Raw genomic sequence first — 20,471 nt, 5'->3', positions numbered from 1 at the left:
ATTATTATTATTATTTTATTCAATTTTTTTTTTTTTTTTTTTCCTGTGGTACGAGTGGGGGCACTAGGGAGGGAAGGCATGATTGAGATGGTGTGTTTTTTTTTTTTTTTTTTCTTTCCCAGGTTGGGGTCTCAACCGCACCCTCTCCCAAATACATCTCAAGTCTCCGCTAAGTGCGGAGCCCATTCCCCCCGTCCTGCTCTCCCTCCGCTGGCTGGCGTCGGGGCTCACCGGTGCACTGGTGGAGCTGGGGGTGGATGCCCGGGGGACTGCTGGCTCATTCCTGGCGGCCTCTCCACTGGCCCCGGCCGGCCGGGGCTTTGCTGGGGCTCCTGTCTGGGGGTGGGGTGCCCTTGGGGCCTCGGATCCCTGGGGCCTGGGACTGGATCCGCTTCGGGGTGGGGCTGGGTGTTGTTCGGGGTCGGTGCCGGTGCCTTCGCTACGATGCCGGTTCCTGGGCGGTGTTTCTTTCCTATGCCGGTTCTGTGGTATCGGTTCGGGGAGGGGGGGAGCTGCGCGGCATGGTGGGGTGCGGGTCTTGGGTCCTGTTTTGGGCTCCGGTTTTTCCGCTCGCACTTCTCCTCTTGCCTATTTATTTTAATTGTAATTATTAATTAATTTATTTATTTACCTATTTATTTTTTTTTTTTTATTATTTTTTTTTTCTCTTCCTCGGTGGGGGGGAGCGGTTGCGGGCGGGTCGGTGTCTGGTGTCCGCTGTCGCATTGTGGGGGCCCCTTTTTTTTTTTTTTTTCTTCTCTTTTTTTCTTTGGGGGGTTTGGCATGTCTGTTTTCTCGGGGGGCAGGCGGGCCTGCTGGGTGGGGGTCCTGCTGGCGGCGCGCCGCTGGTGTGTGGGGGTCCGGGCGGCTCCGGCGGGGGTAGTGTTGGGGGGCCGGTCTGGGCGGGCTGGCTGCGCTGGCTGGGTATTCGGGTGGGTTTTCCCTCCTGGAGGCATGGCGGGGCTGCTCTGTTCCCACTGATCGCGGCGGGTGGGGCTGCGGGGCGGGTGTGGGCCTGGAGTGGCTATGACCGGCGCGTGGTGGGGGGCCGGGGCGGCGGAGCTGCTCTGGCCGCGTGTCGGGGCCTGGTGCGGGCTGCGGGGGGGGTGGCGGACGTGGCTGGGCTGCTTTGGCATCGTCCGGTGGGGGGGGCGGCGCGGTTCGCTCCGCTCTGGCTTTGTGCTGCCCCTCGGGCTGCTGGGGGGGGTGGTTGCGCCGGCTGCGGTCTGCTCTTCTTGCGGTTTTGCGCCGGGCGGCTTTTCTGCTCTCGGGCTGATTCTGTGCGCGGTGTGTTTCGTTGCGCGCTGTTGGCATCGGTCTTGGTGGGGTGGGGCTGCGCTTTTGGCCGGGGGGGCGTTTTGGGGGGGGTCCCGCGGCGCTCGTGGCCGGTTCGCGGCGGATGCGCATGGGCCCCGGCCGGGGGCGGGGCCGTCTTAGTGTTTTCCTGGGTGGTGCGGTCGCGGTGGGTGTTGCGGCCGGTCGCCGGGGCTTGGTGCGGGGGGGGCGGGGCGTGTTTCGGCACTCTGTGGGGCTGGGGCGTTTCGGTCGGCGCCGTGGGGGGGCTGGTGTTCGGCGCCCGGCCCTACTTCGGGGTGGCCGGCTGCCGGCGGGGCCCGCGGACTCGTCCCCGCGGCTCCCCGGGGCGCCGGCATGGCGGTGGCTGGGGGGCTTCCTCGTGGCTGTCTCTCCTCCTGCCTTGGTGGGGTCTGATTTCCGGGGCTGGCCCCGCCTTGGTGCCTTCGCTTCTGGGGTCCCCTTGGGCGCCTGGGGCTTTGGGTCTCCCGGCGCTGGACTCAGTGCTCTGGGGGGTGTGCCTCTCCGGCTCTCCACAACCACTATTGAGCATTTTTTTCTATGGTTAAAACTTTACATGCACAAGTTCACCCTCACAAACAACTACAGGTGCTAGGCTTCAGGTACTTAGAGATTCACTTCCAAACAGAAACCCCACATTCATATCTTCAGGTAACACAGAGTACATGTCAGACTTAATAATATTACTTTAGTGATAGTTTCAAGGTGTTTGCTTTATTGTATATCTCGTACCATGTTTTTTGGTTGTGCTGTTCTTTTTTCTTTTTTTTTTTTTTTTTTCTCCATCTCATTACAGGTGTTGAAGCAGACTGAAAATGTTTTGTCATTGTCTCCTTCCTATCTCCTCTTTCTTTCATCTTTTGTCCTGTTTTTTTCGTTTTCTTTTTCCTTCTTCTTCTTCTGTTTTTCTGCTCTACTTACATTGCAGTGTCCATATGAACTGTAAAACTCCCTGCATAATTATAATAAAGCAATTTATATACATGAAACAACTGGAGCGGTATGGAAATTGCGATACCGCTACACTTGTGAAAGTAAAATCTGTTGGGCTCCTTTTGGCATCAAGACAATTATTCTTATTGCCACCTTGCCAGACAGGACACTGTAAAAAAAAAAAAAAAAAAAAAAAAAAAAATTGTTATTTATCTTTGATTTCACTGAAGACAAGATGACTTGCAGAGACACATAATTTTCTCTTTACCCCATAGAACACAAAATCTATTTCTGAAAAGAGCAGGAATTCTGTATTTATCATCTTTGATGTTAGTATATTGATGTGTATAATTAACCACAAAAAAAAAAAAATGTTTTGAATGTTTAACTTGAGAGTATTACTGCTGACACAGTCTGTATTAGAGGGAAATAAATGGCAGGGGTGGCCAATGATTGGCTAAGGGTGGCCATGGCCACCCCTGGACCCCATCTAGCTCCGCCCCTGGATCCAAACAATCCCTTAAGTAGAGTCTAAAGAAACTAAATAAGAGACAAAATTGCAGGGTTTCAACAGAGCTATTTTTTTCATTCAATTTTTCAGTATAAAGATAAATAAAAGTTGTACATTAGTCCTCCTGCAAAACCTCAGGTCCAAACCAGCAGCTTCATCCCTTCTTTTCATGCAGTTTTTAATTTGCATATGTTGTAAAGGATCGCTAAACACCACCTGCTTGCCTCCTTTTGTTTTTTGTTTTTTTCTGGACCAAATGATGGGCATTCTGTGACCCAAAGAGGATGATTAATGGAGAAAAATATGGGAAGCAAGGAGGATGAAATGCATTTGGAGAAGGAGGGAGAGATGGATGAAAGGAAAAACACACAAATATCAGGGGTTAATTGAAGCCTGGGGGGATGGTGGACAAAGTCATGAATTACTAATGGATGTTTACACAGCTTGCTGCTAAACTGTCTCAATGAATCACAGCCAGCACATCAGTCAGGACACAGTGGTCTGTCGGCTTTTATGAGGAGGGGAAAATGCATTATAAACAAAAAGACTTGAATAAGTAGAGGAAGATTAAAAACCATGGAGGAGGGAGGAGAAACACAGGTGTTTGATTGGAAATAAACTGATTGATCTTATTGTCAGGGTCTGTGGAAAAATCACAACTTTCTACCAAAGTAAAAACCATTTAATCCAATTCCTAAAGCTGGGCCGCTGAAACCTTATGAAACACTGCCACCTAGTGGTCACTTGTGTAATATGTTTCTTTTTTTGTGTTTTTATTCCCACAGAAAGTGGAAATAATGTCATATAAATCCTGGAAATGAAGGATTCACACATATGGGTATGTATGCTAAACATGATCAGTTTCTAGAATAGATTTTTTTTTGAGCTAATAAAAATCTAGAAATCTTAATTTTATAGTCCACTCTGTGGTAAACTTTTTTATTTTAACCCTTTAAAGGACACTCAGTGAAATATGTTGAAAAGTTCAAGCCAAGGACAAGACCTTGTTACCTTTGTAACATTAAAAAAACATGGATATTTTTTTTTTCCAAAAATTATATCAGTGTAATAACAAGAAACACCAACTTGTCCAAATATATTAAGAAAAAAAAAAGTGCTTCTATAAGAAAATCGTGAAAAGGCATTAATACTGACAGGGGGGGAATTGACCATTAGACAATACTAGGCAGGTGCCTAGGGCCCCAAGTTCCTGGGGGCCCCATAAAAATCTGTTTCCATGTATGGTTAATACAACCATTCCTTATTTCTGCACATTAATTATGTTTTTGATAAAAATCCTGTGGCTAAAATGCCATCAGAACGCTGATAATATTAAGTGTGTCTCAGCCCCCCCTTCAGTATCCACCATATTGGATCAGTCCATTTGCTGCACATGTTCAGAAAGGTCCAAACAGACAGCAGCAAACCATTTGAAAACAAACCATGCAAAGAGCAGTGATGCCAACTTAGCGCTTTAGTCGCTATATTTAGCCACTTTTCAGATACCCAAAAAAAGCCCCTAGCGCCAAATCTAGAGACTTTTTTCTGCTTCTGGAGACTTTGGAGACAACATCGAAAAATGGAGAACAGATAAGCAGATCATGGCTTGTCTACAGTGAAAAGAAGGACTGGGTTATTTACTTTGGCCTTTTTGGAAACACAGGAAGGAGCAATCAGCTAAGTGAGCTTAGTGCTTGGAAAAAATCTTTCATTCCTTTAGAGACAGCATGAAAAGTCAGCTGAGAACAAAACATAGAGAGGAAAACAAGAAGAAAAGGGACAAGAAGAGAGGGACACAACCTAGAACAAATAATGGATGTCTATTCTATTAACAGTTCTCTATCTGGAGAATGGGTCTGTTTTATAAGTTGTCTTCTCAATGCAGAGGGCCCCCTGCCTGTCTCTGCCTAGGGCCCCAAATTTCCTAAAACCGCCCCTGAATACTGATACTGGAACTTCCATTTTTTAGTTTATAAACCTAAATATAATTGTAAACTGGGCTTATTAACTTTTAAATTAGCTTTTTAACTTTTTTTTTCCACCCCAACTTAATTTCTAGTAGGTAATTTATCATTCATGGTCTCATCAAATTGATCAAATGTCAAAATAAGATCTACAGCAGGATCTTTGCTAAATGGCTGGATGTAGATCAGGGATTTGTGACCTGTGGCTCTTTGAACCCTCTACAGTGGCTCTTAATAGCGGCTAAAATGTACATGAAGAGCTAAATAATGTACTATAATAAATACCAGTCTTTAAAGCTTTAGTGGGTTTTATAAGATGGAAAGGAATGACATTAAAAGAACCAGAAATCTTTTTAGAGACATTTTCCTTTTGTAAATGATGAGATTTAACATTATTTTAAAAGTTAAAAATACATAAATTGTTGGTTGTTATAATAATATGGCAACTAATTTCCTTTACGAGATGATAAAAAAAAAAGGGTTATTCTTTGTGGCTCTAAACAACTTTTACTTGGCCGGACTCGGGGCAAAAAGGCTCTTTGGATATGAAAGGTTGCAAGGGTTAATCATTATTAGAGGCTATTTTGTACCCGCTACAGTTCAAAGGATCACAATGGAAAAAAGACAATAAACTACCAATATTTATCAGCTTTAACAACTAAAATTTCAAAGTATGTTTAATATTTCATACTGAAATCTTTCATGAGTTGTTAAGCATGACCTTTTTAGACAGGAGTTAAGGTGTGCAGTAATTTTTCTTCATGTCTGCAGGTCTCAGGATGTGGCGTTACTGCAGAGTCCAGTTTTAACCCGGTGCTCCCACCAGGGGCTGGGAAGCTCAGCTGAAGAGTTTGGAATCATCTGACTAAAGGAGGAGCAGAACAAGAAGAAGTGGCCTGAAAGCAGCCATAAAATGCATCACTGGGAGAAAGGACACCTCGTCTTCTATGAGAGATCCCCTCTGTAAAATACTTTCTATGCTCACCTGAGACGTTTATGATGATTTTATCCGTGTCGTCACTTTAACTGAGCTGTTAGCAGGAATGAGGCTGAGGCTGCTTTCATATAGATGTGTTTAATAAAAAAAAAAAACATGGTTGCAGCCGTTGAAACCATCTAGAACTAGATCACACAGAATAGACAGTGATGAATTGAAGCTGAAAGAACAGCGCGGTCCTGTTAATGGTTAAATATTTGACAAAATAAGATGAAAACTGTTCCTTATTAAAGCTTTCTTTTTTTTTTTTTTTCAAGTTTGTGGGGGGAAAAAAAGATTTAAAAAATAAAAGCGCACATAAATGATTTGTATCTCATGTAGAGAAATACGTCGGCTGTGTCCTCGTCTTCAGTCTCGTCTTTGAATTGAAATGTTTTGCCATGGGTTGATGATAAGTATATTGTTACCTGAAAGTGTTGTAAAGAAAAGAAAACGAGAAAATAATAAGAATACAGTGTTGTTTTCTTTTGTATGTTTGACATTTTCATTTAAAACATGGATTGAAACAACTTTATGCAAATAGTTTCCTTTTCTAATATTTACCTGAATGAGGATGCTCGGTATGATTTTTATTTGTTCATTGAATCTTTTTTCTTTACACAGGTTTGAAAAAGCAAATAGATATCCTCAGTAATGAGCATAAAGCTACCGATATTTGTACAAAAAAAATTAGATTCAAAATATTTTATAACAACAAATCAGTTTTAAAAACAGTTTGCCAGTTTAGATTATTATTAAAAGAAGCTACGGGGCCAAAATTAATAATCCACTGGTTTTGCAGGGCTGATTGTTTCAGACAATCCTTCATACAGAAGTTGATTAAATAAAATACAACCTGTAATGTAAACATATATTTTTCCACTTTACATTTACGTTAAGATTAGCCAATTTACTGAACCAAAAAAGATTTAGTTTAGATTTTATGGATTATTTAATAGATTTCAACCCTGAGATATGAACTCATTAGTTGAGTTTATACATTTTATTTTTGAAATTAAAGATTTGATTCTTGAAACTTGTAGTAGTAGCTTAGAAGCTTATAAGTATCTTATCTGATTTTTCCACATTTGAAAACTTTCCTGTGGTTTAACTGATTTAGCCAGTTTATTCTACGGAAGAGGATTAAGGCCACTGAGAAAAAAAAAACTTAACTGATTTTTTTATTTTATTTCAGTTTAACATGGGAACATTTTTTTTTTTTTTTTTTTCCGTTAGTGACTTTAGTGTCTATAGTATTTGGGCCAGGCTAGAGATTTTTTTTTCTATTTCGAGAATAAAGTTGTAAAATTGCAAGAATAAACTCGTACCATTATGAGACTAACGTCATATAATTATAAGAATAAACTCGTAACATTATGAGAATAAAGTCATAATTATAAGAACAAACTCTTAACATTAATAGAATAAAGTCATAAAATCATGAGAATAAAATTGAAACATTACGAAAATTAAGTGAGAAAATTACGGGAATAAAGTTACAATATTACGAGCCTAAAGTCGCAAAATTACGAGAATAAAGTCATAAAATTAGGATAATAAAGTCGCAACACTACGAGAACAAAGTTTTAGATTATGAGAACAAAGTTGCAAAATTATGAGAATAAAGTAGTAAAATTACGAGAATAAAATAAAATTGCGAGAATAAACTCGTAACATTATAAAAATAAAGTCCTAAAATTATGAGAATAAAGTCGTAACACTACGAGAATAAAGTTATAAAATTACGAAAATAAAGTTGTATTTTCTGACACCTCTTACAAGAAGCACTTTCTTCCCTAAAATGAGAAATGTCGAGCATCACGCTTTGGCCCAAATCTTTTTCGATGTCAAAGTGGACTCAGGTTGCTGATTGGTGGAGCTGGTCGGACGTCATCTGCTGGTTGGACTTCAAAGGTCTCTTTCTGAAATGACTTAATTCTCGTAGTATTACTTTATCCTGAAAAGTTTTAATTTAAAAATCTCTGGCCTGGCCCTAATTCTCCACCGTACTTTTGTGGCACAAGTTGCCTTTATGTAAAAAGATTAGTCTTAACAGGTCGATGTATCGAGGACTGAAGCCGACCTCAATCCTTGGTCAACTAGTTTTTTTGTTTTCTTACCATTGATAAAACTGACCTGAACTAAGGCAGGTGACCTCCTGGACTAATTTAGGTGGACTGGACTCCTCTGGTTCTCCACTCTTCATCATCCACTGGTCCCACAGCCTCAGAGACGTCTCCAAGCAGAGCGATGTCATTCATTAACTTTCATATTTGTTGATTTTTTCCCTTCTGAGATCTTCAATTCTACTTCATGCTGTCGGATAGGTCCTATTTACAGCAGAAATCTATATGAAGACAACTTAATTCCCCCCAAAACCTTCAGACAAACGTCACCACAAGTGATATAAAACTGTCATTACAGTGATTTATTATAATGAACCATGAAAATAGCCAACCAGTGCAGTGTCTGTGAGTCTCTCTCCTCCACACAAACGCAACACTCACACACACACAAATAAAAAAAAAAAGGAGACATAGTTGAAGAGTCAATAAAAGGGGAGAGAAAATAAAAAAATAATAAAATAAAAATAATGCTAGTCACAGAAACATTCAGCTTTGCAGAGAACAGCGTTCATATTTACAACCATATCTTAAAATGAGGGAGGGGTTGGAGGGGGTGTGGAGGAGGATGGGATGGGGGGGGGCGAATTGTACAAGCATAGAAAAAGAAAAGAAGCAGGATATTTACAAAAACCTGTTTCTGGTGAAAAGCTGAAGTAACCACCTATACATTAAATTACACTTTCTACAAATATCCATTGAGTTTCAAAAATAAACCGCTAACTTCCTACTTGTAGGTGAGACGCTCTGCCTACCTCCATGAGCAAAATCCCAAAACACGCGTCGCTCCTCTAAGCTGCCATTCATTCTCTCACACACACACACACACACACACACACACACACACACACACACACACACACACACACACACACACACACACACACACACACACACACACACACACACACACACACACACACACACACACAGGTGAGGCGTCCTGAAGGGGCGGGGCTCACACTCAAACGGATCTTTCCTGAATCTGCAGCGGTGAACAGATATTTGTTAGACAGAAGATTAAAAAAAATAATTGTTGTTTTTTTTAACTCTATACAAAAAGCTTTTTTTTGTTTGCTATAATGAGCCACTAGATTAAAACATAAACTGTGTAGAGAGACGATGGCAGACGGATATACGGAGGAGGCTGGAATGTCCGCTTATAAACAAAGTGCGGGGGGAGGGGGGAATACAACGGGGCTCTGAACAAAGAACAGAACTTTTTCCTCTCCACCTTCATGGAGGATGTTATAAAAAGAAAAAACAATACAGGCCAGAGAGGGGGGGGGGGGGCTATGAGCACCAGGGGGATCGTCCATCTTTCTTTTCTTACAGTTTGTCGTTGCGTTTTGCTAAAATCGTTTTCTTGTCCTTGTTTTTTCCTTTTATCCCACAAACAGCTGTTTTTCAACTGGCCATGTGTTCAGGTACGTAGAAAACTTATCTACAGCTTATGGTACAGGCCCCCCTCCCCAGCAGAGTCCTCAGGGAGGAGGGGGGGGTCAGTGCCACCCGGTGCTCAGGTAACCCGAGCCGTGGAAGGAGTTCGAGGACGCAGGAGCTCCGCGGGTCCCGGGAGGCATCTGGGTGGCGGCCTGAGCCGGGCCTTGTTGAGGCTGCTGTGGGGGAGGCGGGGGAGGAGGAGGCAGTCCGGATTGCTGCAGTGGGGGGGGGTACGAGGACGGGGGGACGGACGGGTTCCCAGCGGGACCCGGATGCATCAACGCCGCCTGGAAGCCACCTAAGTTCTGGTAGTGGTGGGGCTGCAGCGGGGGGTTAGAGGAGGGAGCTGGGGGAGGCGGAGGAGGGGGCGGCGGGGGGGTTAGGGACATGAGCGTCCCGCCTGTGGGAGCCGCCTGCTGCTGCTGAGGGGGGGGCTGACTCTGCAGTGGGGGAGGAGGAGGAGGGGCGGACGTCATCATGAGCTGATGCTGCTGGATGGGAGGGGGCTGCATGTTGACGTGCAGCAGCGTGGGCCCAGGTAGCGGGTGGGGGGGAGGCGGGGGAGGAGGGGGCGGGGCCGCTGAGCTCTGATAGTGAACGCTGTGGGGGAGAGTCTGCATCAGGGGCTGCGACCCGGTGGGGTAGGACGGGGCGACGGCGGGTTTGAACCCGGGGAAGGGGACGGTGGGGGAGGGGCTCTGGTTGGGGAAGTAGGCGGTGGAGACGGATGGGGCCGGGGGCGGCGGGGGTGGAGGAGGAGGAGCACCCTGTGTGGTGTAGGGGGGGAAGGGGGCAGGTCCAGCCTGGGGCTGGGGCTGCGACGGAGGCTGGTTGGAGAACAGCGCCCTCTGGCCGCGGAACGGCGAGCCCTGAGGCTGCGGCTTGGGGGAGTGGAGGAGGGAGGAGCCTGGGTAGTGGACGGGGGAGGAGGGCAGGGGGGCGGCGGGGTGCAGCTTCGTCGGGGTCAGAGGAGCCGGCTTGGATCCGGCCGGCTTGCTGTTTGGATTCGCCATCCAGGGCTGAGCGTCGCCGTCTTCGTCCTTCGCCGGGCGACCGGAAGGCTGCGGCTGCGGGCCGGGGGAGCAGGGCTGCATCGAGGAACGGGAATCTGTCAGCGTTCGCGTTTTTAATCCCACACATCACAAACATGGATGGATTTACAGCGAAGCTGCTGATGCGTGGTCTTACCGTTTGGGTCGGCGTTTTCTGGAGACACGGAGACGCACACTCTCTTAGCGCCGGCGTGTCCCCACCGTCCGTCTCACCGTCTGAAACGGAGACAACAACAAAAAAAAAAAGCATAAACCTCTCCACATTTAGTCCCAGTACAACCACACCTTTAACTGGTATTTATGGTGATGCCACAGCTGCTGATAGGATCACTGCTGGTATCATCCTGAGTTTCTCCCCACAGCATAATTCTGCCACTACCATGTTTTATGAGAAAGGAAGCAGAGTTTCTTTGTTTGGAGCCAAAGCTTCGATTTTAGCTCCTCCTCGAGGAAAGTTCAACGTTTTTTCAGTGGCGTATAACGCTCAGCTCCATGAACAGTGTGACCCCGAGCTGTGCACCTCAGCAGCTCCTCCGGAGCCACTTTGTTCTTTTTGAACCAAGCTGCAAAGCCGACTCTTCAATCCTTTGTGTTGGTTTATCACAGAAAAACTCAATAAAAACACCAAACTTTGTGTTTTAAAAGGAAACAAACATGTAGTAGTTGAGAAACGACTTTTAATCCTCACCTGCGTCTTTATCTTTGCTGAGCAGAAGCGCTCGGTGGTAGCTGCGCTCTCTGGCCTGCTCTACCGAGGTGGACGACGTCCTGATAAATACCAACCGGAACACGTTCAGTTTTCTATGCTGAAATATATCTACAGGTAAATGAGTAAAGGTTTAGATACATACCACTGCCCGTCTCCTCCCTCCCTGTCCGCTGAGGCCTCCGTCTCCTCGCCGCCCTGCGGCTCCTTTATAATGGGGGCGGGGTTAGATGGAGCAGGAGGTAGAGAAGGCTCGCTGGTCGTCTCCAGAGCCACGGGGAAAGCGTCCACGCTCAAAGGCGGCACGGTGGACACGGGAGAGCTGCATTCAGTCTTGGACCCGCTGCGCCGCGCTTCTCGCTGACGCTTCCGGTACTCGAGCAAAGACACCTGGGAGGAATTTTAATCAATTCAGTGATTCGGATGCAAACAGGGATCCACTTTCTTTCCTCTTATATCCATCTTGATATAAACAAACATGTCGACAGCCCTCACCTTTTTCCTCTGAGGTGGGTTCTGCGCAGAACCTCCTCCCTCGCCGTCCCCGTTCAGTGAACGGGAGAGGACAAGCGAGCTGCCCTCTTCAGGGCCGGAGTAGAACAGCTGTCCCTGCGCCTCGCTGAACGGCGCCTGAGAGCCCGTTCCTGTCGCAGACCCCGCCGCAGAACCAGCTGCAGGCTCCGGCCTGAAAGGAGCGGCAAGAGGCTCCAGAGTGTGAGACGGGGTGAGGTCCCGTAAGTTCGAGTTGACTGGGGAGAAGTTCAGACCAGCTGGTCCAGTCAGGCCTCTGTCTGGGCTTTTTATCCAGCCCGGAAAAGAGGAAGTGCAGGTTTCTGCAGATGAAGGAGCCTCGCTTGCTCCTTCTGCAGGCCCACCGTCTGTCCTGTCCTCTCCACAGTCCGCTGGCTCAGGAGCTGGGAGCTGTGGGCTCTCTGGAACAGAGACTTTGACTTCTGAAGAGAGTCCGTCTGAAATGGGAGGCCGGACACACGGCGAGGAGACGAGCGAAGGAGGACGATCAGCCTGGGAAATAAATGATTAAAGTCAGTCTTTTATTCCCTTTCTAGAACATGAAAGCATAGATGGACAGTTTCAAACAGAAGGACGCAGCGAAACGTCTCACCTCTTGCACCGAAGGTTTCTGACCGACCTCTGGCGAGTTCTCCTCTGAAGATTCAGTCTGCAGACCAGAAAACAAGTTTTTATTAAAAAGAAACGGAAGCACCGAGTAGCGGCTTCCATGCAGACGACCGTACCTCCTGAGGGGCGTTAAGTGCGTGTGTCGGGGTAGTATTGGACGACGGCTCTGAGCTGGGTTCTTCTGTTCGGGGTCGAGGCGGCGTGCTCAGCACGCTGGGTGCTGTGGGAGTCTCCGAGTGGTCCGCTCGGGTGGGCGTGGCACAGGGGGAGGCGTAGGGCGTGGAGCCCTCTGAAATGCAGGCGTCCAACGGGTTCAACCGTCGCTTTTTCAAAGGAGTGGGCAACTCTGAAAGAACACAGCAGGAGGGAGGATGAGGAAAAACATTCATTTAAAAAGAATCTGTCTTAAAAAACTAAAATTATTTAGTACAGAAAAGATAGTTTGGTTTTATTTAGTTTATTCCCTCATTTTTTCTCAATTATCTGATCTAGGAAACTGATCTAAATGGAAGGTTTTAAAAAAAAGCCTGAAAACCGTCGAGCAGCACACCTGGTAGCGAGCAGGTGCCATTGTAGAGCAGCGGACTGTCCGAGTCTCCGTTGATGGACGGGCTGAGCGGTCCGTCGCCGGGCAGAAACAGGCTGGGTCGTCTGGCAGGGCTGGTGGAGCCCTCCTCCTCCAGAGCCTGTTTCAACCACCGCTGCAGAGAAAGGAGACGTTTCCATCAAAACAAAAAATAAAACTCCCAAATGTGTCATATTTCATTAAAAATAAAACTGTATTGTGATTTTAGGCCTCAGACCAAGAAAAATGGAGCAGCGCTGATCTGAAGACGGAGGCAAACTCTGTACCTTTTTACAGGAGCCGCTGGTCGGCGGCGTTTCTGGCAGCTCCCTGGAGCGCCTCCTCCCGGTGGGCACGCCGGGCGTGGTGGGGCTGCGGTTGGCCAGGAACGGCGAGGAGAAGCGGACGTAGTGTTTGGGCGTGCTGTAGATCTGCGAGGAGCAGGTCATGCCTGGTAAGGCGTTAAGCTGCGTGGCGAGCACTTCAGGGTCGCTGCTTATTCTCAGCGGCCTGTCTGGGACCGGTTCCGGCGTTCGTACGGCGCCGCGGTCCTGCTGCTTCTCTCCCACCCACTCGCTCACAAAGTGCTGCAAAAGAGAGTTTGATTTATCTGACTTTTCAAAGAAGGTCGGCCGTAGATTCTTCGCTCAGGCTCTAAACATTTAAACCATTTTTTTTTTTACATCAGTTAAAACGTTTCCAACCTTTTTAGTTTTGTAGCTCTTGCTTCCTGTTCGGACTCTCTCCGGCGCCGGCGAGCTGCTCTGAGGAGGGCTGCTCTCGGGGACGTGCGAGGGGATCGCCTCAGGCTCCGGCGCACAGGGCGTCTCTCTTTCTGGCGTCTCACTGGCCGGAGGCTCCGCGGGCTCAGCTGGAGAGCTGGGCGTCAGGTCCGAACACGTGCTGATGGTACGAGCCCGCCGCCGCTGCTGTCCAATGTGAGTCCTGCTCCTGGAGAAGCTCTTCCTGTTCCGTGAAGTTTTCACCTTGGCTGGTTTGAGTCCGGGCTCCTCCTTTATTTCAAGAGGCGGCTGCAACGTCAACCGACATGTTTATAAAGACGTTTCTAGAGAAATAATCCATCTTTTGCTTGTTTTTATTCTCACCTGCATGACAGACGGAGACTCTACCGTCTCTGGCGTAGCCGGAGGCTCCTCTTTGATGTCGCTGCGGCCTCCTACCTCCGACTTTACGCTACCGATTCGCTCCAAGGCCTGCTCCCTGCGTTTCTCCCTCTTCTCCATCCTCGCAAAGGCCTGCAGGATGGCCTCCATCTTCCTCTCCTCTCGTGTCTGCCATGTTTGGTGAGGGGGTGGGGGAGAAGAAGGTACAACCGTCAGCATCAAACGAGGCCCTGAAGTCAGTGCAAGGGGTTTAGGTGGGTTACACAGCAGAAGCCATTCTAAGGGAGCGCAGGGATGCAAAGGTAGACAGGTAGGGAAAGGCCACTGCTCTGTTTCAGAGCAGAAGCACCGCAGAAAAAGAGCGACGATGCAAAAAAAAAAAATTAAAAACCCAAAAGCAGGAAAGCAGAGTAGAAAAAGAGGCTCCAGACTGTCGGTGTCGGTTCTGCTCCTGCTGGAACCAAAAAAAGAAAAAAAAAAGGCGAGTTCCTTAAGTGGAAACTACGGCTACCTCCACCTTTAACAGCCCTTTAAAGAAAGACCCACACCACCAGACAGGGTTAGTTTGCCTATAAACCGGGAGCCACAAGCAGATCTGGTGGTGGTGAACCCCTGGAATGAGGGTGATGTTGGCTATGTACGGGGTCGAGTTTACCTCTTTGAGTTTTGGCCCCTTCCAGCTTGAAGCCGCCCCGACAGGTAGATGGGACTGCTCGGCTGGGTTGGCCTGAATGTTTAATACAGAGACAGCCCAGTTTAGAGAAGCAACGCTCTCCGGTCAAACAAGGCTCCACAAACGCTAGCCAGGTCTGTGCTTAAGGCTAACCATGTGATGATGATGATGGAAAGGAAACAAAAACATTTCTTCATGATGGCGGATCATAATCGATATGCCGATTCGAACCACAGAAACTCTAACCTTACATGCTTTAAACCAGTAACATTTAATCATCAATCAGCAAAAATTGTTAATTTCAGCCTAGAAATAAGTGCAAATTAAGTGTATTTTATTCTTAATCTAAGTAGGTAAATGAGATTTGCCAAAAGAAGATGTATTTTTACTCTTAAAATAAGATAATTAGATAACATGCAATTAAAATAAGACAATCCAGTTGTGTTTTCTTATTTTAAATGTAAATTGTCTTGTTTCATTGGCAAAATATCTCTTTTACCTCCTCAATCCAAGAGCAAATGCATTTATTTAAGAAACAATGACTTATCTAGATATAGATTACCCTTGAAAAACCGATCCATGCCGAGACCGGTCCGAGATGGATCAGTTAACCAGGCCGAGCTTGGTTCTGACGACTGTTTACACATCACGCTATCTCGGTTCATCGCCTCCTAGTGACAATCTGCGGGATTACTGCCAGTATTGAAGGAGGAAATCAAGCAGTTGGTGGCGGTAATGCAGCAAAAGTTGTTTGCCAACCGCCATAAAACACAAGAAGAAGAAGACGAAGGAGGAGGGAATCAAGCAAATCAAAATGGCGGCACCCGTCACATTCAGAGAGTTATGCTTGATTATTATTGCAGTACTTCGGTGTTTGCGGATGGTCAGGCGAAGAGGGCAACGTTTCGTGGTTTTAGTTGAGAAAGTCGGCTTTCGATTGTTGTTTATAGTTGTTCTTCTGTTTTGTGTTGGTTGGCAAGCAACTTCCGGAGGGGCATTACCGCCAACTACTGGAATGGAGTGTGAATCGGGATGTGCAGCCAGACGGAGATGACGCGTTCTGCTCATGCGCTCGTTATCAGAGAACCGAGCCAGAGGAAAAACTGAGCCGAGCCCACCTCTGGAACTGGTCTGCAGTTAGCGTGGTTCGGTTGTGTTTAGCTCGGTTCAGTTCAGTTTGCTTTCCATTTACACACGATGAGTTATCTCAGTTACTGAGCTCGGACAGGTTTTTCAAGGGTAGTGTAAATGGGGTATATGTAAACTTGATGTTTGTGGATAAAATCGATGTTGTGGCAAAGCTAATCGCTGCGAAAAAGACTTTAGATCACTGTGGAATATTCAGATGATTACAAATTTTATTTTTTTAAAGCCTTAAAATAAAGTTATTATACCACCTAAAGCAGTAGAATTTAACTTAAAGGCTTAAAATACTAAGAACTGGTTGATCAGAGCAGCAGTGACTTTCACGCTCCTTTTAGAAACAGCTCTTAAAAATGGGAAAGATGGCAGCAAATTATCAGGGTTACTTTAGGATCCAAAATGATGACTACAGAAATGATAGAAGGTCAGGGTGAGAGTGGGAAAACGAGAGGATTAGCTAAACATCCTGTCATCCATCTTTCCCAAATGTTATAAAAGAGGTTCCAGAACTTTACAGGCAAAGTCTGACCCCAACAGAAGGAAAAGATGTTGAAGATTAAAATATGTAACTCATCGGTTCCATTGGGCAAATTTATTTTAAGATAACAGCACTACATTTGTACTAATGGTAACCAGAGTATGTATTTTACTCTATTGTGCTTTTCAGGTTCTAAATTTATGCAACAAAAGAAATATCTCCAAAAACACATTTTATCTTCACTTTTATCAATATCCCAATTCCAGGAAATGTTTTGATGGCGAGATCAGGGGGCCTATTTTCTCCTTCCTCTGTCAATCCGTGCCTTTATCAGTCTGTGACTGTTTGCATTTAACATCCGTTTGTGTCCCTCCTGATCAACAGCGGCCATGACATTCTGCCCAACTGATTAAATATTACTTTGCATGAGAAGAACTTAGATTTAACAGCCAAAACTCGCTGAACTCGGATATGAATGTTGTAAATATCATTTTTACAATTAACATTTGCAGTATAATGTCTATTAAATATTAATAAAATGGTGCGATAAAATTGGTGCCAAACATTTCTTTAGATTTCTTTCCTAACAAAACAAACGCGCTCAAAATTGGGACATTCAGATTTTATAGAGTACATTTTACTTCAAACAAATGAATTCATTTCAATAGCCTCGTTAGACCATCCTGATCTCGCGAGCTTTCAAGGTTTCACTCGCAGATCAGTCTGGAGACTCTCCGTTAAAGAAAATTTGGAGCCGTTCACCAAACGAACGTCCAATCAGCGTTGGCTTTGAGGCGGGTTGAGGTGTGACGCAACGAGAAGCGCGACCGTTCAGTCTAAAGAACATGGCGGCTTCAGGCGATGAAACTAGCGTTAGCGTGGCTATCGAGCAAGTTTTATCGGAATTACAGAGTATTTCTTCACTGAAAGAAGAGCAAAACACTGCTCTGGAGGCTTTTCTCAGAGGAAAAGATGTTTTTGCTCTTCTCCCGACTGGTTTCGGCAAGAGTAGCCAGGCTGTTTGCACGTCATATGCTTCGTTGATCTGATTGGTTTATTTGGCCCGTCTATCACCAACATAGGCCAATCAGCTAACCAGTATTTTCGCCCCTTTCCAAAATTACTTCAACGGAAGGTTTCCAGATGGATATGCGGAGTCAGGTTATCATTTTAAGGCCTTTTGACTAATCTATCAGCTGTTGCCACAAGTTCTTATCTGTACATCTGTTGTCCGCTAATGACAGAAACATGCTTTTATTTACAACATTAAGCGCCATCTGATGGACTGATTAAAAAACACAGTCTTTCTGCTTTGATGTATATATAAACTAAGGGTTTTAAAGATAAAATTCAGAAATAAAATTGGGAAACATAGAAAATGGAACGCTTTTTTAAATGGGAGTGATGAATTGCCTCGTTCTACAACATCTGCTGGCATCGTCTACACGTAAAAAGGCTACTTGTGATGCAAAGCTCTGCTTTCTGCTCCATAGAGAGCAGCTCTGGATGTCCTAAAGCTAATACGGCTCTACCCCCTGCAGCCCCCTCCCCTCTTTAATCTAGCCATCTCTCTCGCTGATTAGCACAACTGTATGTTGCCCAAAGATGAGTCAGCATTTTACACCTTGTATCCACGGTGTGAAATGAAGCTGACTGCAGGGTAATATCCTCTGTGTGTGTGTGTGTGATCCCCCCCATCTCTCACGGACATGAGGCTGTTTGGCAGAGAGTGCAGGGAGTGCTTGATGCCACGATAGGCCATTTTAAACTCCTGCCTGCCATGAAGGTTAGAGAAGGCGCTGCTCTGAAGCTGTAATGCGCACTCAGGGACCGCTCCAGCATGCAATGAGATGAAAAATGGCTCTCCACTACCACTGATGGACGTTAATGACAGCAGGTTTCTATACTCGCTATTGCGTGATTGGGAAAATATAAAAATAAATCTTGCTGCTTAATGAAGGAAAAGCCAGAAGCTTCAACGCTGCAAGCAAATAAATCAAGTTACAGGAGGGCGAAATAATCAGAGAGAAACAAAAGCCGCAGATAGTGGTGGGAGTCCTAGCAGAGATGAATGATGAAGAGGAGGCTACAGGTACAGTCAGAGGGATACGCACACTCACCACTTCATTTTTTCCCCTGATTGGTCTGAACCATTGTGTTTGAAAAGTCAAACGATCAAATCAGGCATCCAGTTAAACAGGGACGTTCATATTTTTATGGTCAGGAGACGAATTAAGATGAATCCATTTTGCTACAATGACCACAAATATATTCCTTAGTTTTGCCTACAACATCCAGAAGGTTAAAGGTTTGGGCATTCCAACACAGACGCAGAAATCTGCCTTCTTGATCCTAAATGTATAAAATAGTTGGGCTGCATCCAGTCAGAATGATGCCATAGATTGATGAAGCTACGCTCTTTATCCAATGGTTCAAACTAATCAGAGAAACCAAAAACGAAGGTGACCATCATGGAGTGATGAGTGTGCGGAAACCTCTGAGCAGAGTTGTAGACCGACGCTAGAGAGGAAACCCTCAGCAGACAAATAGTTTAATCCGCACCAGCAGGGAAGAGCAACAGTTTGAGGTTCGGTTTTTATTTCTTTACTTTCTGCTGGGTGGCTGCGTAGCAAAAGAAGCTCAAGTCCCTAACTTGGCACACTTACCATCTTCCTCCTCCTCTCTGCAATCTGCTCCTCTGACTCCATCTCTACTTCTTTGCTAACGGAGGTTTTGTCTTCTAAATCCTCAAATAACTCAGGATCCTGTAAGAGGAGGGGAGAGCCATGTATGGCCATTTTTCTTTATCATCATGGCTGAAATTTCAGCCCGACTAAAGACTAGAGGGAGACGGGGGCGGGAGCTAAGGAGAGGGTAGAAGGGCGGGTGTTTTAATATTGTTTTTATTTCCTCTAAAGGTTTGATTTGTATCCCTTCCCTTCAGATGTTCCATATTTCAAACAGAATAGTTAAACATTCCTTGTAAAACTCAATTGGGGCTGATTTATTGGTCGGTCACCATATTTAAAACTGTCTCTAAGCTTAACCTGCTGAATAAACCCTGAATGCATCGTTTTCTGCTGTTCTTAAAAGCAAGAAGATCAGCCTCTAGTCGGCACATCCAACAAAATAAAGGGGGATCTGTGAACGGCTGAAAGGGAAACATGGATGGATGAAGGGAGGATGGTAAATCTACATGACTGATTAGTGGATCCTGATGGTGGCAGAGGGAAGGATTCTGGGCCACGTTGGTGACCTGAACTTGCCTGGTTGTTTGAGATGGAGAGTCTCAGCGGGGAGAGTTTCCTCTGTTTGCCGTCGCCTATGCTCTTCCCCTTCCCCTCGCCGTCCAAAGCCACATTCTGGTTCTGGCCTTGGTCGTCGCGGACAGACTCCTTGTCCTTACGGCTGCCCCTGCGCCGACCTCCAGAACTTAGGTTCTCGGTGGGCTCCTGGTTGTGCTTCAGCACCGGGCACTCCTGGTTCCCCTTCACACAGGCACAGTCCACCTTATATTTACTGGGAAAATAAAGAGAACGACGATTAAAAACAACGATTCATCTCGACTTGGATTCGAATCACCTCCTGTACAATGACTTCGTATATCGTACCAGCTGCCGTAATCGAAATCGAAACCGATGGTGATTTCTGTGCCTTTGGAGATGGGCCTCAGGGAATAGATGTATAAATGCAGCATGCCGTCCTCGATGACATGCCGGACCTGAGGGATTCATGGAAAACAACGGCGGAAGTAAGTATGGTTTGTGTCGTTTAATGGGATGCAGAGCGACTGTTGGTCGGGCATACTTCGGAGTTGGGGGTGCAGGAACGACGGATGAAACGAGCTTCGTTGCCGAAGCTGCGAGCGTCGACGCACATCTCCACTCCGTCGAATTTAGAATAAAACAAGACAAACGGGTAAGGCCTGAACGGGGAAAGAAAAAGAGGAAAGAGAAAGTATTAACACCCATTTTGAAGCATTATCAGACTTTGTGTTAAACAAAGAAAATTAAAGCATTTTTGTGAAATGAAGGGAAAATATAAATGGATTTCAAGGGTCTAATGTCTAGATACTTCTAATCAAAACTATGTGCGCACATGATGGTGGTAGCATCATGCTGCGGGGAAGATTGGGAAGCGCAGCTCAAGTCGGAGCAACCTCGGCTATCAAAGCTATTCTAAAATAATAAATGTTTCCCCACTGTGGAACAATAAATAGATTGTGAATTCTATTTTAAATGCTGCGACAAACTGAAAAGTGTCGACTAAAGAGGATTTCATAAACAGCTGCTTTGCAGGTGTCAGATAAATAGTTGCTGAGGCATA

At 45.8% G+C, this 20,471-nt stretch overlaps 2 protein-coding genes across 8 annotated transcripts in view; one reads left to right on the top strand and one right to left on the bottom strand.

Moving 5' to 3' along the window:
* The window catches only part of lhfpl3 (LHFPL tetraspan subfamily member 3), a 56,925-nt gene extending 50,942 nt beyond the window's left edge, over positions 1-5,983 (top strand). Inside the window, exons 3-4 of the mRNA XM_038297082.1 lie at positions 3,544-3,596; positions 5,494-5,983. Of these exons, the coding sequence (XP_038153010.1) occupies positions 3,544-3,566 (23 nt within the window). The 3' untranslated portion in view covers positions 3,567-3,596; positions 5,494-5,983. The remainder of the gene's footprint in view (positions 1-3,543; positions 3,597-5,493) is intronic.
* A 2,902-nt stretch (positions 5,984-8,885) lies between these two features.
* Positions 8,886-20,471, bottom strand: part of kmt2e (lysine (K)-specific methyltransferase 2E) — a 29,141-nt gene continuing 17,555 nt past the window's right edge. For 3 of the 7 annotated variants that reach the window (XM_038297075.1, XM_038297076.1, XM_038297081.1), the window contains 16 exons: positions 19,953-20,070; positions 19,757-19,866; positions 19,412-19,664; positions 18,812-18,910; positions 14,507-14,578; positions 13,834-14,019; positions 13,432-13,758; positions 13,015-13,314; positions 12,713-12,863; positions 12,279-12,508; positions 12,146-12,202; positions 11,518-12,045; positions 11,168-11,412; positions 11,005-11,084; positions 10,453-10,532; positions 8,886-10,352 (listed from right to left, as the gene is read on the bottom strand). In XM_038297075.1, coding sequence (XP_038153003.1) covers positions 9,324-10,352; positions 10,453-10,532; positions 11,005-11,084; positions 11,168-11,412; positions 11,518-12,045; positions 12,146-12,202; positions 12,279-12,508; positions 12,713-12,863; positions 13,015-13,314; positions 13,432-13,758; positions 13,834-14,019; positions 14,507-14,578; positions 18,812-18,910; positions 19,412-19,664; positions 19,757-19,866; positions 19,953-20,070 — 3,865 coding nt within the window. In that variant the 3' untranslated portion in view covers positions 8,886-9,323. The remainder of the gene's footprint in view (positions 10,353-10,452; positions 10,533-11,004; positions 11,085-11,167; positions 11,413-11,517; positions 12,046-12,145; positions 12,203-12,278; positions 12,509-12,712; positions 12,864-13,014; positions 13,315-13,431; positions 13,759-13,833; positions 14,020-14,506; positions 14,579-18,811; positions 18,911-19,411; positions 19,665-19,756; positions 19,867-19,952; positions 20,071-20,471) is intronic. The other 4 variants (XM_038297077.1, XM_038297078.1, XM_038297079.1 and 1 more) reach the window with 3 other exon arrangements.

This window comes from Cyprinodon tularosa, unplaced genomic scaffold (genome assembly GCF_016077235.1).
Source record: "Cyprinodon tularosa strain WSP-4 unplaced genomic scaffold, ASM1607723v1 ctg381, whole genome shotgun sequence".
Lineage (NCBI taxonomy): Eukaryota > Metazoa > Chordata > Actinopteri > Cyprinodontiformes > Cyprinodontidae > Cyprinodon > Cyprinodon tularosa.
The sequence above is the reverse complement of the archived record's forward strand: the minus strand, read 5'-3'. Positions and strand labels throughout refer to the sequence as shown.